The sequence below is a fragment of the Capra hircus genome, chromosome 2, assembly GCF_001704415.2.
Source record: "Capra hircus breed San Clemente chromosome 2, ASM170441v1, whole genome shotgun sequence".
In the NCBI taxonomy this organism is placed as follows: domain Eukaryota; kingdom Metazoa; phylum Chordata; class Mammalia; order Artiodactyla; family Bovidae; genus Capra; species Capra hircus.
Genome location: NC_030809.1, coordinates 121,663,579 through 121,679,958, shown reverse-complemented (window position 1 = coordinate 121,679,958; position 16,380 = coordinate 121,663,579). Strand labels below are relative to the sequence as shown.

Sequence of the window (16,380 nt, the reverse complement as noted above, 5' to 3'; positions counted from 1 at the left end):
ACAAAGAAAAGTAACCAGTAAAAAAAACTCATAATGCCCTCAAATGAACTAATTCATTTAAAATATAATAAAAATCAATCTTTGTTCAAAATGCAGTCATCTTAAAGATCCAATTACTTAAAGAACCTGGAATCAGACTGTGAAAGCACATTTCCTGAAACATAAATTACTTTTTATGATGCATTATTTCCTTTAGGCCATGAAGATATATCATTATTGCAATTAACTGGCTTTCTAGTGGCCAAAGATAGCAACAGACTTCGAGAAATGCCAGACTCACTTCTAATCAAATTAACTAACTTATCAAATTGTGTATTTAAATTTTTTTTAATCTACATTAGGAAAACTGTGTGTTTATGAAATATGATATCATTCCCTTCCCCAGTGATTTAAAAGGAAAGAGGCTTACTGGTTCCATTACATTCAATGGAGAAGGGCATGACAAGTTATCAGCGCTTCTACTGCCACACATTCCCTGAAAAAGCAAAACAATATATATATATATGTGTGTGTGATATATGTGTGTGTGCCTGTGTGTAGTTTTTTCAAATTGCAAGTGCTTTATAATAAAAGGAGCTAATTATTGCTCTAAAGCAGTCCTTTATGTCACAAAAGTCAGCCTCATCTGTCACAGGATCCTATAAAATGTGTTACTGTGACTGAAAGTTGCATAGAAGATGTTCTGATTCTCTGATCTCACCAATGCACATTTCTCAGATCAAAACTGTCGATGAGATATTCATTGACAAGATATGCTTAGTCTGTGCTATACACATATATATACCCACACACACACACACATTCTTTTTCTACTTGCTATGTGTGCATATATACATGTGTGTTCATGCAATTGTTTTTAACAAAATCAGTTATGTTCAATTAACAAAGAGAAGAGTTCACTGTTTCAACATTTCAAAACAATATATTCTACAACTGAAAGATTTTGGCAAAAATAAGAATACAATTGTTGAAGTTCAAATTGCATGAGAAGGAACATTAGGAGTAAGAATAGTGGTACAAAATAAAGAGAGAGAGTGTTTGTCTCTATTCTCGTTTGTATACGTGTTTTTCTGCTTTTACAAAGATCTTATTTGATTTCTTAAAAAACATACAGAATGGAAAAGAATCCAAAATAAAGGAAAAATGTAAAGGGAACATTTTTTTTTCCGAAGGGAAGAAAGGTTACATGAAATATATATATGTGTGTTCTTCAGTTATACACAACGAGTAACATCTAAATTAGTCATATGCTAACCTACTATCATTTTTCCCTTAAAATTCTTAAATTTTTGCATTGCTCTTTATTCTCTATTATTAAATTACAATTTTTCAATGTATTTATATATATATAAATAGGTTAAATATTTAAGACGTTAACCACAACTTACACATTTCACTGATTTGTGGGAAAGGCTCATTAAACATTGCATGTCTCTAATGCCATTAAAATACATTGTTTTTAAATTAAGGCATTTGTCCTAAATTGTGTGGAATGCTATTAACAAGTTCTGAGTGAAAAAACTGTAACAACCCGAGGTAGCATACCATGAGTGCCGAGGGGCGGAAGGGTGAAGGCACGTGCACAGGGCGGAGCTGCTCCTCCAGCCCCAGTAGGCGCTCCTCCAGCTGCAGCTCCAGGTCCTGCAGTTCCATTCGGACTGAATTTCTCAAACTCTGCAGCTGATCAACTTCATATCTATTAGGAGGCACAGAGTTTGAAAAAAGCAGTTTGGAAACTCAGTATCACAACTCCCACAAGCTTTCGGAAGTTACTGAAACTCCAAGTTCTATAGATTAGCACAACAGCGTCTGCAATGAGTATGACCATTATAACTGCTTTTTCTTCCTCTAGCTTCCATCACAAATATTCCAGACAATAAGAAACAGATTCCAACCACTGTCTTCCTCAGTTCAATGAAGGCAGAGTTTACTTAGTAAAACATTGTGCCCAATTTTATTTACACTGGTTCACAGACTAGATAAAGGGTATACAGCAGTGAAAATAAAATTCAGCTTCCCCCAAAAAAAGTTAACAATGCTTTTTAGAATGAAAAATATTTTAAGTCAACATTAAGACATATGAACTTTTTACCTTTCCTCCTCAGTCATATGATGATAAACCATGGTTTGCTGACGCAGCATTGCCAATTCTAAATCCATCATTTGCGTTCTAAACAAATTCAGACTCCGCCTCATTACTTGGAGCTCCTGAAAAGTATTCTAAAATGCAATATAACAGCATTAACTTCTAAATCACACAAATTATTCTGTAACACAGAGATTTAAGTAACAACTTACTTCATAAAGAGGTAGAACAGATGATTTCTGAGTACTATACGGAGCAGCAGCAAGATCAGGTCCTCTCATCATAGGGTACTTCAAAAGAGTGAAAGTCTGATTAGAAAGCAATGTTAAAGTGACTACTTCCACATCATCTAGGCAGAATTTGGGGAGTACATATGTTTCTCTTTGGGGCATAAAACAAAACCTAAAATCACTTTATGTTATAAGCTGAAATCAGATAAATCAGTCACCAGTACCACCTACTATTCCTATCTGTTTTAGTTATAAGTCAGTGTATTTGGAACAAGAAAGAGGCAAAGGAATACATATAGTTTAAATCTATTAATATGTCTTACAGGACCTCCTTCTTGCCTTGAGAAAGTAGAAAAATAAAAACAAAACTCAGAAATATAGACGCAATAGCAAATGTCATTCTGAGATCACAGAAACTACTGACTTGGCTGAAGAAAGCAGCAAGCAATCACCATACTCGCTCAGATATCTGAGTACCTACTATGCATCACCAGGAAAGATAACAGGAAGACAGAAGGCATTCCCAGCCTTCAAGCATTCTCACAGTGGAAGAAGCAAGGAGAAAACAGAAGTAGAAATATATACGTAACATTGGCTGGGGTTGGTGTGGGGACTGCTATGATGAAAACAATCAAAAATCCAGATTAGGTTAAGTGTTCTCAACAGTGGCCACACTTGAGCTGTAACAGTACACAGGGCTTGGTCAGGTGAAGAACGGCAAGGGCAGGTCATCCCAGGTTAAAAAAAAAAAAATGCAGCATGTGTTAAGAAAAAAAAGACAGACAGCTAGGGACACACACCTAGGTCGGAGCCTGCACGCGTACATGGAGCATGCTCACAGGGAATGAGCCTGGAGACACAGGCAGAGGCCAGGTGATACACAGCACCTGTCTCCCGAGGTGGGGTGGAGTGAGGACGGGGAAATCAGCTGAGTTACTGGTGAACACTGAACAGAAAACCACATCAAGAGCAGAACAAGCTGGTCGGGACAGGTGGAACATGAAGGTGTAGGTGGACAGGACCCCGGGAATCCCCAGCTTCCCGTAACTGCAGCTGAAAGGTTAATTTCTCATTTGTAGACAGAACTACATTTTGTAAGGAGGACAGAGACACCCACTTTCTGGTTAGAATGAAAATCATTAGTAGAAGACAATCATCATGAGAATAAAATCTCTACTTAAAAGTGTGTTTTACTACGTAACTTGAAAGGTTTCCAACTTTCATTTTTACTGTCAAAGGGGCTTCCTGTCTACTACATCATCATGAAAAGGAACGGATCATATTCACTCTAGGCTTCTCGACTCTTAGCTGAACACCCTGTTCATTACATTGCACTATCATTTTCTTCGTTTCAACTGCCTCATCTAAGTAGCTTAGAAAGAGATTTAGAAAGGGAATGTGAAAGGCAAACCAAGAGACAATTCTTTCTCAAAACTTAATTTGGAAATTATTCCCATCCCACTAACAAATCTGAGAGCAGTAACTTTAAAAGTGACATGACACACAGACTAGATTCACACGTTTACCTGATTTTTTTCTCTTCTTTTAACCCAGTGGAAGCAGACTAATTCTGTACCAGGAGACCAGCATCAGGAGTCAGCAGATGAAGGAAAAGCTTAGTCAGAGAGCAACGGGTGGAACCAGGAGAATACACGGCCACACAGAAGCCAAGGGAGGAAAACTTAGAAAGAAGTGGTGAACACTGTCAGATGGAAGAGAAAAGGACAGAGAGTGCTTGAGAAGTTTTCTTTTTTAATGACAAAGACAGCTTGACTAAGACAGAGACAATGGAGGAGAGGCTAAAGAAAGGAGGACACCTAGAAAACACAATCTCCTCTCTAGAAGGGAGGGAGATTGTGAACAGAGACATTCACCTTGTTCAGAATTAGTTACAGCTTCTCCCCTGAGCTAGGAAGGAAGAGGCTGGGGCAGGGGGGGGTGGGCAGGTACAGATAAATTTAGGGATGTAGGAAAATGAGGCTGAGGTGGTTACATCTGATGGCTCCTAGCTTTTCAGTGCATTAAGAGGTACTCAGACCAATAAAAGAAAACAAGAGTAAGAAAGATACACTTGGTTTCATACCTGTGAAAGATTCTGCAGTGAATTTCTAATATCATGCAACACTCTTCGCAACTGCATCTCGATTGCAGAAGGGGGGTTCATAGAGCACGCTCGGTAAGGGGAGGCAGCGTGTCTGTGTGAGTAAGGACATCCGAGAGCGGACGGGAAGGCACTGCAGGCAGCGCCTGCTATGCTGGGAACGCTGTGAGTGCTCAGAGTCCTCGTGTGTTCACACAGGGGCCTCTCCTGCCACTCGGAGTGCAGAGAGTGAAGGGAGCAGGCGGACTGAGCGGAGAGCGCACAGGCCGGGGTCCTCCACTGATGGCACTCCTCCAGCCGGGTCACTTCGCTCGGGGCGGCGGCGTCCTTCTTCCCAGATGTCGGAGAGATGAAAATAGTGGATCTGACCGAAGACTGACCATCGTGCTCTATCACTTCTTCTTCTAGTCTCTGTTCCTCCTCCTGTGTATACTTGTAGGTGAAGGATGGTGGGCTGCATCTGGTCTCTTTTCCAGGGGACAACCGGACATTGACAGATGACACAACCCTTACGGGGCTCAGCAAGGTGGTTGGTAAAGACTGAGACCTCCTTAGAGGATAGCCAGCTTTTGCAAACAGGTACCTCTGTTTCAACAGATCTTTTGACTTTATCAGACTACGCCCCACTCTTTGATTAGACAGACTACAAACCTTCATTTGCGCTCTTTGTAAAGCTGTATTAACTCTGTCCACAGAAGAGGGAGACCCCGTTGTATTTTCAGCCCCTTTCTCACTGCATTTAGCTTCAATAGAAGCCAATGATTTAAGAATATGGTGGGTGGTATACTGGACAAATTCACATTCACTGCTTTTATCCACATCACTTTCAGCACTTGCTTCCCTTAGTAATTCCACAGGCTGTGCTGGAGACACATCCTCTTTCCTTCCAGTAATTTCAGTAACGTGATCCCCTGCACTCCAGGTGGACTGCTGATGTCCTATGTTCTCAACAGTCTGGCACTGGAGGGAATCCTGGCCATCTGACCTTTTCTCAGCAACTGCTGCTGCCTTTTCTCTTTCCATCTGAGGGCACGTAAGAGACTCCTCCTCTGATTCATTAAAGTAAGGCTGGTCTTGTGCTGTCGGTGTGACAAGGTCCTCACCAAAAGATGTGACTGTTGTCTCACTGTCGCAGCTATCTGCACTACTCCCCATGGCCTGCAAGGACTCATGAACCTGTGAAAGGAAAACAGGTAGAAGGACGGCGAACTCAAATGAGTTAATTTTAATTATGTTGATAAGCGTTAACAAAACACCAAACTGCTATGAGGCTTCTACACTTTCGGGCCTCCCACCTTGGTTTTGGCGCTGGTGCTGCTCCAAACTGCTCTCAGTGTCCTTGATCAACAACTCTGCTTTCTCACAAAAAATATTCCAGATCTTCACTATTTTCCTTAAATACCCCCTTTCAACACCCATCTCCTTTCCTTCTTGGAAGAGGAAATGGCAACCCACTCCAGTAATCTTGCCTGAAAAATTCCACGGTCAGAGGAACCTAGCGGACTACATTCCACGAGGTTGCAAAGAGTCAGGCATGACTGGGCAACTAAGCATTCCATTCCTTCCAACATATGACAGTGACTCAGAGAAAATGGACAAAAATATCTTAACTTCTTCCTCAATACCTACAAACTTCCCTGTACCTTACCCCATCATTCCCTCCTCTCCATTCAGAAAGAAAACTGTGTCTCTTTTCAAAGCTAATCCCTCTAATCTGTACTTCTGACCACCTCCTCTCAAAAGTTAGGGTATTTCTCCTGGTTGATCCCAGACTTTCCTGCATCAAGCTCTCTTTCTCTTAGCCAAACAACTTTCCTAAATCATTACTGTATAAAAAAGACAAAAAGACCTATAACCCTTAGCTATCATCCTTATTTGAAAAAAGAACATAATTCGTATCTTCTCTGTCACTGATTTACTCTCCAATCATGCTTCTCATTCAGTGCATCAGAACTACTCACTCAAGTACTCAATTTCAGAATTAAACAAATTTTCATCTTTTCACTCCAATGGCTACAGCTCTCCTTTTAACAGTTTCTCCTCCATCTCTCAGTTTTTATGGCTGCTGGGTTACTCTGAGTCTCCTTAGAAACTTCTCAGTGTCTACTCCTTAAATGCTGTTTCTAAGGTACTTTTTTAGGTTCTTTTTTTTCTCTTATTCCAGTTTTCTTTAAAATTTCCTTACAGATGTTTTAAACACTTTTCATGTACATTATGTACTGCACACATAAACTATAAGCTCCTTGAGGGGAGTTTAAGACATGCCTGATTTCTGGATTATCTAACACACTATAGCATGAAAGTCAAGTAATAGTGAGCAAGCTATGGACCCACAGTTTTAGTTAGTTATTAATTAATTATTATAAAATACTGAAATACAGGCACAGATTGTAAAGAATCTGCCTGCAATTCTGAAGACCTGGGTTCGAGCCCTGGGTAGGGAAGATCCCCTGGAAAAGGGAATGGCTACCCACTTCAGTAATCCTGACTGGAAGATTCCATGGACAGAGGAGCCTGGCAAATCCACTGGGTGGCAAAGAGTTGGACAAGACTGAGCGACTAACATTTTCGTTTTCTTTCATTGAAATACAATGATGGTAGAAAATTTTTTAAAAAACACAAAATAGGTTAAGGATTAAAATACTGTTTACTGGTGGTCCAAAAATGAAGGAGAAGCTTTTCGTTGTTGCTGTTTTTAAATATTCAGTCAGAGAAAGATGAAGAATTAATGTAACTTAAAATTTACAGACAAATGCTCAGATAATAAGACTAAAATTCTAGGATTCAGATGTTATCATTTGAAAAATAAAGATTGCACAGATTGTCTTAAATATATAGACAGTGAAAAATCACCTAAATATAAAGAAGTTAATCATAACGCCTACTACGATAGGAAATATTACCTGAAGATGATTAAGCGAGAGGCAGTCTGTCGAATCTTCAGCAAAACCACTGCTATCAGAGTGCTGACTTGCAGTACGTAATAGTTGATCTACCAAAAAAGAAATGCAGTTATACAAAACTGCTATATAGGGCTTCAGTGAGTACCTTTATTACATGATTTCCAAAAGATACACAGTACGCAACAGTGACTCTTTCTTAGAAAAGTATGCATTACTTATGCCAAATTGTGGCTTCAAAGCACAGGAAGTGACCTGAATTCAAATAAAACTGAATCACATCAGAAATTCTCAGTGTTTAGCTCCAAATTAAGCTCTAATATAATGTATTTTGGTCTTATCCTTGGAGAACAACCTGCTGAAATGAAAAATGGCTCTAATAAAAATTGAAGTCCCAAATAAACCATTTCCATTATGTAAAATATGTAAAGACACTTAGGCAAAATCAGAAGTTTAAATGCAGTGTATAAAAACACCTATGAGCCTCCCTGGGGCTCAGTGGTAAAGAATTCACCTGCCCATGAGGAGACAGTGTGAACCCTGGTCCACAAATGCCCCACACACCACGGAGCAGCTCGGCCCAGGGGCCACAGCTACTGAGGCTGTGACCTAGAGCCCATGTGCCACAACCACTGAAGCCTGCATGTCTACAGCCTGCGCTCCGCAACGAGAGAGGCCACTGCGGTGAGAAGCCCACGCACCGTAGCTTTCAAGCAGCCCCTGCTCGCCACACCTAGAGACAGCCTGCGTGTGGCCACAAAGACCCAGCATGACCAAAAATAAACAAATAAAATTCTATGTATTTAAAAAACACCTATTACCTTCCCAATAAGAAAATAAAAATACAATTAAGGCCAACAAATTAATAATTTATATACAAGGAAACTTAAATGTCTCTGATGTTTCAAATGATGCAAACATTTCTAAGTTATGAAACAGTTATTTCTTAGCTGAATGAAAATCACATAGGTTCAACTAGAAGATAATATTGTTAATTTTTATCATTCCTGGTTAGTATAACCTAAAAAAATTTTTTTAAGTAACTAAAAAATCCATGATCACATGCCCAGTCACACTGTGAGCACCACAGTGGGGGAGACTTTACAGCTGTTACATTTACTGAGGATGACATTTCATGACACAGTCAAGTTCTGCAGAAGCAATAGGCTAAATAAACTGTGTTTACCAAGTCGACATTCATTTAAGATTAGAATGATAGGAAATATTCCACAATATGTTTGAATAAAATCTGAAATTAATTATTGGTTGCCTGACTTTGAAAAATATTCTAATTACCTTAGGTTCAACCTGGAGCAACATGAAATGGAATATTATTTTTCCCATTAAAAATGTAAAATTATTCTGTAATGTTTTGAAGTCAACAAAACTGCATAATTAAATATAAGGAACTGATCCATATCTTGATAAGTTTAGGTAAATTGTAATAACTATGAAACTGAATTAAGAGTAAGCTGTTACCACAGGTACTAATCATGCAGTATATTATCTGAGAAAATGATGACCATGCCACAGGAGTCATCACCATAACTACATGTTTGCCTATCTTTTTAAAAAGAAGAACTAGACTGTCAGTGTTCCGAAAACAGGAACCTTATTGACTCCTTTTTGTATCCCCAGTAACTAGAGCAAGCCAACAATAAAAACGTATTTGCTGAATTAATCAATCTCCATAAAGTTATCTCCATAAAGCAACAACAGACTTAAACAGTTGATTAGAGGATTTAGAAGTGAAACTGCCCAATCTGCTTGGGCAAAGGGCAGTTGCCAAGGAGCCCAGGAAGCCCTGACCAGCTTCCCTCCAGTCCTCTCCCCTGAGGTCTGTCTTGGCCACCGTGAAGCTCGGCCCGCGCCAAGCGCACTCCTCCGCAGTCAGCCCAGTCTGGATTCACACACACAGCAGGTCAAGTGTAGACTGCCTAGGCTTCAGAGCAGACATCAGGCAGCGGAAAGAACAAGGAGACCGGGGACAAGTTCTGGCTTTATCGCCATAAGCAGTAACTTCTCTCCACAGAAAATGAGATAACAGTTCTCCTACCTTACAGTGTGACTTCATAAACTAAGTAGAATGTAAGTGAAACCGTTTTCGTAAACTATAAATCACAACTGAGATTCTTTAGTCAGACATTTCCATTTCACAAAAAACATAGTTTACCAAAGAAAAAGGCAGAATTAAAAAGAAACAGACTTTTGTCCTAACTGAAGAGGTAAGACATTATTTCTTATTAAAAACTAGGAAGTTAAAGCAAACGTTAAAGTGAGAACAAAACAAAAGGTGTAAATTCTATTTATCCAGTATCACAGAGAAACAGTACACCTGTACACTCTGCTAGGCCAAAGAAAATATTGAACATCTTTGGCAATAAGGAACCTGTTGGGCTGTCCTTAACATACCTACTGAACGTTAACTTGTGACATGTGTTGCGTCACTATACCTCTATTGTAAATCCCGGGACTGGATCTGAGATTTAGATTACTGCAGCTTCAAAAATTCTATTACCAAAGTGGGATGTATTTTCATACATGCGCTGTGTGCATTTTTACTAACCTTGTGAGATGAATACATTACCAGTGATTCAAACTCTGCCACTAGGATTAACATACTTGCATATCACATCAAAATCTGGAAGGCTACTTTCAAAAAAAATGACTAAAACACTATTGTTCTTTCTCCCTCTTTCATGCATATACACAAAACTATTTTACTGTTAATTTACAAAGATGTGATTCAAAAAAATGTTACCATTTTTAGTTATGCCACCAGAAATAAGAGCCCCTACAGAAGACGAGAGGAAGAAACTCAGATGTGAATACAAACCACATTCCATCTTTCCCGCTACAGGAAGCTTACTCCTCAAGGATCTTAAGGTAATTACACTGGTTTTATCCCCCTTTTGACACAGGGCAAGCTGCTTTATCCAATGCATCCCTTTACCTACCTAAAGCAAAAGATTCCTGGATGGCTATGAACTCTGCCTTACAGCTCAGGAACACATATTTATGGACTCACAAAGGGAAAAAAATTAAGCAGTAAAGTTCATTTCGTGTCTGACTAGAACTGTGGCGACCTAGGGAGAGTGGGGATCTTGTTTGTCAGTACTGTACTGCAATAAAAAAAGAAAATTTATATGCAGATTGTTTCATATGGAGTCACTCCAGAGATCAGAAGAGAACATGTAATTTCCTATTCTAGGAACATACATATGAATCTTTGCTTTAAAAAAAAACACAAAAAAACAGGGTGGTTCAGCATGTGTGAAGTTTTAAAAATAAATACTCCTACCTTCAGTGGTCATTTAACTTCTCTTCTCCTTTCCTTTCTCCCTAAATCTCCAAAGGTTTACAGCTTTAAAGATGATCAGACATGTTTTTCTTTTTGCAAGTTGAAAGTGAAAGACATTGATTCAAAGGGTCTTTGGTCAATAATTAATAACTCAAGAGAAGAACAGTACCTACAGCAACTCACCTTTGATCTAGTTTGAATTTAACTAGCTTTAACTATCACTGAGAAAAACTGGTGTTTTCTGCCAGAGGCACATTCATGTATTATACCTAGGAGCTAGATTTAAGTAATGAAAAACCCAGAGGTGGCTAATACAAGTCTATATCTCAAACATAAGCATGTAAAAAGTAGGCCTGACTTTGTTGCTCTATCACTTCCCATCTAGCCCTTGTGTAGAACTAAAACATTATTTAGAATACACATAATTGTGCAAGGAGGTCATTACAAGATAAGTGAATTAAAATTACTTTATGAGCACGAAAGTCTTCAGGAAGATACCAAAGATTCTACAATCAAACCACAATGAAGCATGCACACCTATGTTCTTAATTTTCTTTTTATTTTTATAAGCACTGCAAACACTGATCGATAAAAAAAAATACCTTTTCCACATCACCCAAAGACATTGCAGTAATGTGCTTAGCTACCAGTGAGTATGGGTTTACTTACCTCTTTTTGACTTGTTAAGACCTAGCTGGTAAGCGGCTGGAACATGAGGAGCTTCCCCCTCTGTACTTTGGACCTATAGAAGAGTTTTAGGTAGTTAAAACTTGAAGAATCTGTGGCAAAGAAGACTACTTCTTAATAATCATTTACTAACAACCAATCTAACTAAGAAGGTACCAATGCTTTATATATTTAAAAAGTGCAATCTATCTCAAAACTGTTAAAATGTCCCACATCTCAATTTTGTGATCTATTTTTCAGTTAACAACAGGACTTCAAGTTTATAGCTAACAAAGAAAACTAACCACATGTGTAAAGTATAATACTTCATTAAAAATAAGTTGCTATTAAATGAAAGACAGAGCCATAAGAAAAAGTTCTTCTCTAAATGTTAAACTGAGAAGTGTAAAGTCAGTCCCAGAGAAACACTAATCACTCACTGCGGCACACTGGCACACACTTAAGGCAATTACAAGTCTTGCATCTTGAAAAACAGGACATCATGCTCCCACTGCAAAATCTTACAAAAGTCCACACATTTTCAGGTTTCACATAACCACTGATGTGTAAGACGGCTTTGTCTTGACATAAATGTTCTTTTAAGACACAACTTGGAAGTTGTACGCGGACAAGCAGGTTTCATTACAGGATTAAAATGTGGAAGATCTTAGCCATAAATTCTCCATGAAAATTACGTTCAAAAAGATACCAAACCCACAGAAGCTGTCCTTTTATGCTGTCTTTCTGTTTTCCTACCTGAACAACTACGTAATTTAGGAACTGCCTGATTCTTCACTCGTCATACCCACTCCTCCAATATTCTATCTATCCTAACAACTTAACTCGATCCTAAAATTAAATACTTGTAGGAGTATAATACTAATGCCCAACAGTTTACTCTGTAATGATTTGTACTTAAAATACTAAATAACATCCTAGTAAAGTGGTAAAACTCACCAAACATTTGGGCTTTTGGCCTTAAACATACTGGAAAGTAAACAGCAAACAAGTTTTAGACAGAATCCCGTTTTTGAGCTATGAATCCCATTCCAGAGTAAGAAATATTCCATAGGAATGAGAGTGGAAAAGCCAACATGAAAAACTTAAAAGGTTAAAGATCTTATCATTCAGTTTTAAAACTGCTCTGATTTGTGCTTTGTTCTTAGCAGTAGCAGCAGCTACACAGTTGAACATGAATCCATGTTTATCTATCTTTTGAAAACTGAAAGCATACTGGTCATTTAAAACCATCACCTATAAGTTATATATAAATTAGTTTCTACTATTCTTTGTTATTACCAAAAAATTATATTCTTCAAAGCAGCAGACATAAGTTCAACAGGAAAACCATTGTTTTGTGTGCAAAGAAACAAAATTCATTTTCTTTTTATAGTCAACAGAAGGTCTATTATTAGCCTCTATTCAGGCCTAGCCTACTTCAAAGAGTTTTCTGTAAACCAAGTATCAAACAGACTGAAAAAGTGTAACAGAAATCCAAATGTCTCCTTAATTTTATTCTAAGAATCTCAGCTTAGGCGAAAGATTATGATCTCTCGTTTTTAAATGCAGAATTATCACATATTCTATTCTTCCTGTGTGTGCTCAGTAGTGTTCAACTCTTTGCAACCACATGGACTGTAGCCCTCCAGGCTCCTCTGTCCATGAAATTTCCCAGGCAAGAAGACTAGAGTGGGTAGCCATTTCCTTCTCCAGGAGGTCTTTCCAACATCAAACCTGTGTCTCTTGCACTGCAAGCAGATTCTTTACCACTACACCATGGGAATTCCTTATTCTTTAGATTTATAAAATTAGTCACAAGATAACATGACTTTAATGTATATGAATCCTCAGTGAACTATCCTTCAAGATGCTACTCCAAAAAAAAAAAAAACTCCCTCTCTCCCTCCACTACAAATTCCATAATTCCATAACTAACAAAGAAAAAAAGAACAGGGTCCTTAAAAATGAGCTGACAGTATAATGTTTTACTAATAAAGCCACTAAACTTAGGATCCTTCCTCCCACTTAGGCAAAATCATCAATCACTTGGAAGACAGAAAAAGACTTGCTAGCAGTAATGGTTGAATTTCATAGCTTATTATGTTTCATTATTAGTTACAGTTGTGCAGAGGAAAGCATTCAAATTCAACATGGGGTGCCCCACAGAAAATTATAACCCAAACACAGACCTTGAGATTTATTTGGCAAGATTTTTCCTATTCCATGGTTTTAAATCCTCAGTGAAATTCTGGTCATTTGCTACAGGTTATCTTTTGTCAACTATAGCTAAATATTGATAACTGAATTGAGCGATGGATAATGGGTATTCCCTCTACTATTTGATCGCTGGGTAAGTTTGAAGCTTCTCATAAAAAAAAAAAAAAAAAAAAAAACTAAACCAAAATGATAAAATCACAGGGTCTCAGTGTCTTGGGATTTAAAGCTGTAGGAACACAGCTTTAGAATAAACCACACATTTGACTTACTACATTTTAAAAATGTTTTAATCAAACAAAGATTTCTTTTTGAATCAATGTCCTGCTACCATGTAGATACCTAGTTTGGCTTTTCAAAGCCTGTCACATTTATCTTGACTGAAACACATCTTCTTAGGCGCAATACTGTTGTGCTGTGTTTTATACAGCAGCAACACACAGAATGTTCTAACTCAAAGAACCCTTCCTCTAAGATTTAAAAAAACTTGTACAGTAAAAAGGTCTTCCCAGGTGGCGCTAAAGGTAGAGAATCCGCCTGCCAGTGCAGGAGATATAAGGGACATGGGTTCAATCCCTGGGTCAGGAAGATCCCCTGGAGGAGGGCACAGCAACCCACTCCAGTATTCTTGCCAGGAGAATCCCATGGAGAGAGGAGCCTGGCGGGCTACACTCCATGGGGTTACACAGAGTTGGACATTACAGTGTCTTAGCATGCAAAAAAACAAAAACCAACTTAGTACAGTAAAAAAGCAAAATTGAAGCTTCAAAAATCACAATCCTAATTTTTAATGATACCTCAAAAAATTCAAAGGAAAGCGTTATTTTCCCAAAGAAGTGGCATGAAGCTGTGCATTGCATGACTTCAGTGCTTGCCAGTGTCTGACCCTATTAACCAGTCGGACTGTACAAATTGAATGGCATAATCAAAAGGAGTAGGTTTGTACAAAGACCCAAATTCAAGTCTTATTCTGAAAGACCAATGGAACAACTTAACTGTCAGGTATTTGACTGGTTTGGGATTACTTTAACTCAGGCCAGTAAATGCATTAATAAGAATCCTGAAATTTAATGGCTAAAAATAAGTAATGAAGTACATAAGTTAAATCAGTAATCAGTGTGAAGACAGGATTAGAAACATTTACTAAAGCGTCAGTAGGTTAAAAAATTGCATATGCAGCCAATAGTATCTTAATTTAAACTTATTTATAAAGAGACACAAGGCAACTTATTTACAGAAATACGTAGATAAAAGCTCTCTTTCCTTTAACGTTCAAAGTATAAGAAATTTTTCCTTTACACCTAAAAGATGAACAATTGCTTATAGAGTAAAATCATTCTGGTTTAACTGTGAATCATTCATACTACTAATCTGTGGCTCTAGACAGTTACCATGATGTATCTATTCAAAATAAATTATTTTAAGAACACAAGAATAATCCAAGCAAGTCATTAAGAATTAGAAAACTCAAGAGTAGGTCTTCAAAACTTTCAGATACACTGAAACTAGCCTGCAAGATAGTTTTTATAAGGCAAATTGATTTTTAATTGAAAATAGTGTCTGGCCTTTTTTTTTTTTTCTTAAGAGATAGTCATTTTCACTCTCCAAGGCCTGGCTCAGTCTTGTCATCTATTTAACTCCTTTTACATTTAAATAGTTCTTCTCTCTGTTCCTGGTGACTGTTAGATCTTACCTTCTGCCTCAGGGGGACCAGGCAGCTTCATACACAGAGCCACATCTGCAGTTTTTTCTCCTACCTAGTTACCTAGAGCAGTTGGCATTCAAGTAACCTGAAAACTGCCTTACTGGGAGACAGTGTGTGTGCTCTAGCTTATATTTATTCGCTGTTTTTACAAAAGGAAGAAAGTTCCCAAAGGAATCAAGCCTCAAGGGAAAAGAGTGCAAAAGAAAAAGTAACAACCTACTTTGAATGGGATCTAAAAGTTTGCTTTAATAAGATTGTTCTCTTCATTTGTCGGTATGATTCAACAAGCTTGGGAGAAAAGGAAATTAAAGAAACACACTATTTCCTTTCTTTATCCATTGTTCTACAAGCTTTCTTTAAAGTTCCCAAAGGGATTAAAAATACAATTCTAAGAGGTTTTTATCCATATTTGAAATATATCTGAAGAATAAGGATTATCCTTAAAATTCCCTGCATTTACAACATAGCTATGATTGAGTATGTATTATTTTTTGAAAACAGAAATCTTCAGTTATTCTTAAACCATCCGTGCCTGTAATCTTGGACTTCAAAAAAAATACACTTCCATGTGAAGTTACTTTCTTCAGTAACTGCTCTTGCCAGCAGAGGGAGGAAAAAAAAAAAAAAATATACCCCTGCCCATAAAAAAAAATCTAGTTTTAATGTTCACTTGCCACCAAAGTACATCTATCTGGCACTTAATAAACATTGTAAAGAACTTTTGTGTATGGTATCAGTAGCAAAACTCTGGCTTAGAACTCAAGAATTCTAGAAATTAAAAAGCAACATGGAAGAGTGTTTTTTCATCTGAGTCACTCAATCAGGTCTACAAGTAACCAGCAAGTATTTGCATTCTATTTGATTGTCATAGAAGAAGGGCCCTAAAGGAAGGCAAGAAGTTACACTTTACAAATGCTAGGACAAGTTTAGACCAAAACAAAGACAAAAGAGTAACTGAACAATAAAACAGAACAAAAAGGTTCTATTAAATTGTCATCTTCTGATCTTTCTAGTCCCATACCCAGCTGCCAAGTCGCTTCCGTCATGTCCGACTCTGTGCGACCCCATAGACTGCAGCCCACTAGGCTCCTCTGTCCCTGGGATTCTCCAGGCAAGAATACTGGGGTGGGTTGCCATTTCCTTCTCCAATGCATTAAAGTGAAAAGTGAAGTGAAGT

General features: G+C 38.0%; 1 protein-coding gene across 3 annotated transcripts in view; it reads right to left on the bottom strand.

Moving 5' to 3' along the window:
- The window catches only part of SSFA2 (sperm specific antigen 2), a 39,817-nt gene that overhangs the window by 12,688 nt on the left and 10,749 nt on the right, over nucleotides 1–16,380 (bottom strand). For 2 of the 3 annotated variants that reach the window (XM_018065361.1, XM_018065369.1), the window contains exons 9-15: nucleotides 11,288–11,360; nucleotides 7,321–7,409; nucleotides 4,400–5,593; nucleotides 2,299–2,376; nucleotides 2,093–2,220; nucleotides 1,546–1,696; nucleotides 410–475 (exon numbers count right to left, since the gene is read on the bottom strand). In XM_018065361.1, the coding sequence (XP_017920850.1) occupies nucleotides 410–475; nucleotides 1,546–1,696; nucleotides 2,093–2,220; nucleotides 2,299–2,376; nucleotides 4,400–5,593; nucleotides 7,321–7,409; nucleotides 11,288–11,360 (1,779 nt within the window). The remainder of the gene's footprint in view (nucleotides 1–409; nucleotides 476–1,545; nucleotides 1,697–2,092; nucleotides 2,221–2,298; nucleotides 2,377–4,399; nucleotides 5,594–7,320; nucleotides 7,410–11,287; nucleotides 11,361–16,380) is intronic. The other variant, XM_018065378.1, reaches the window with a different exon arrangement.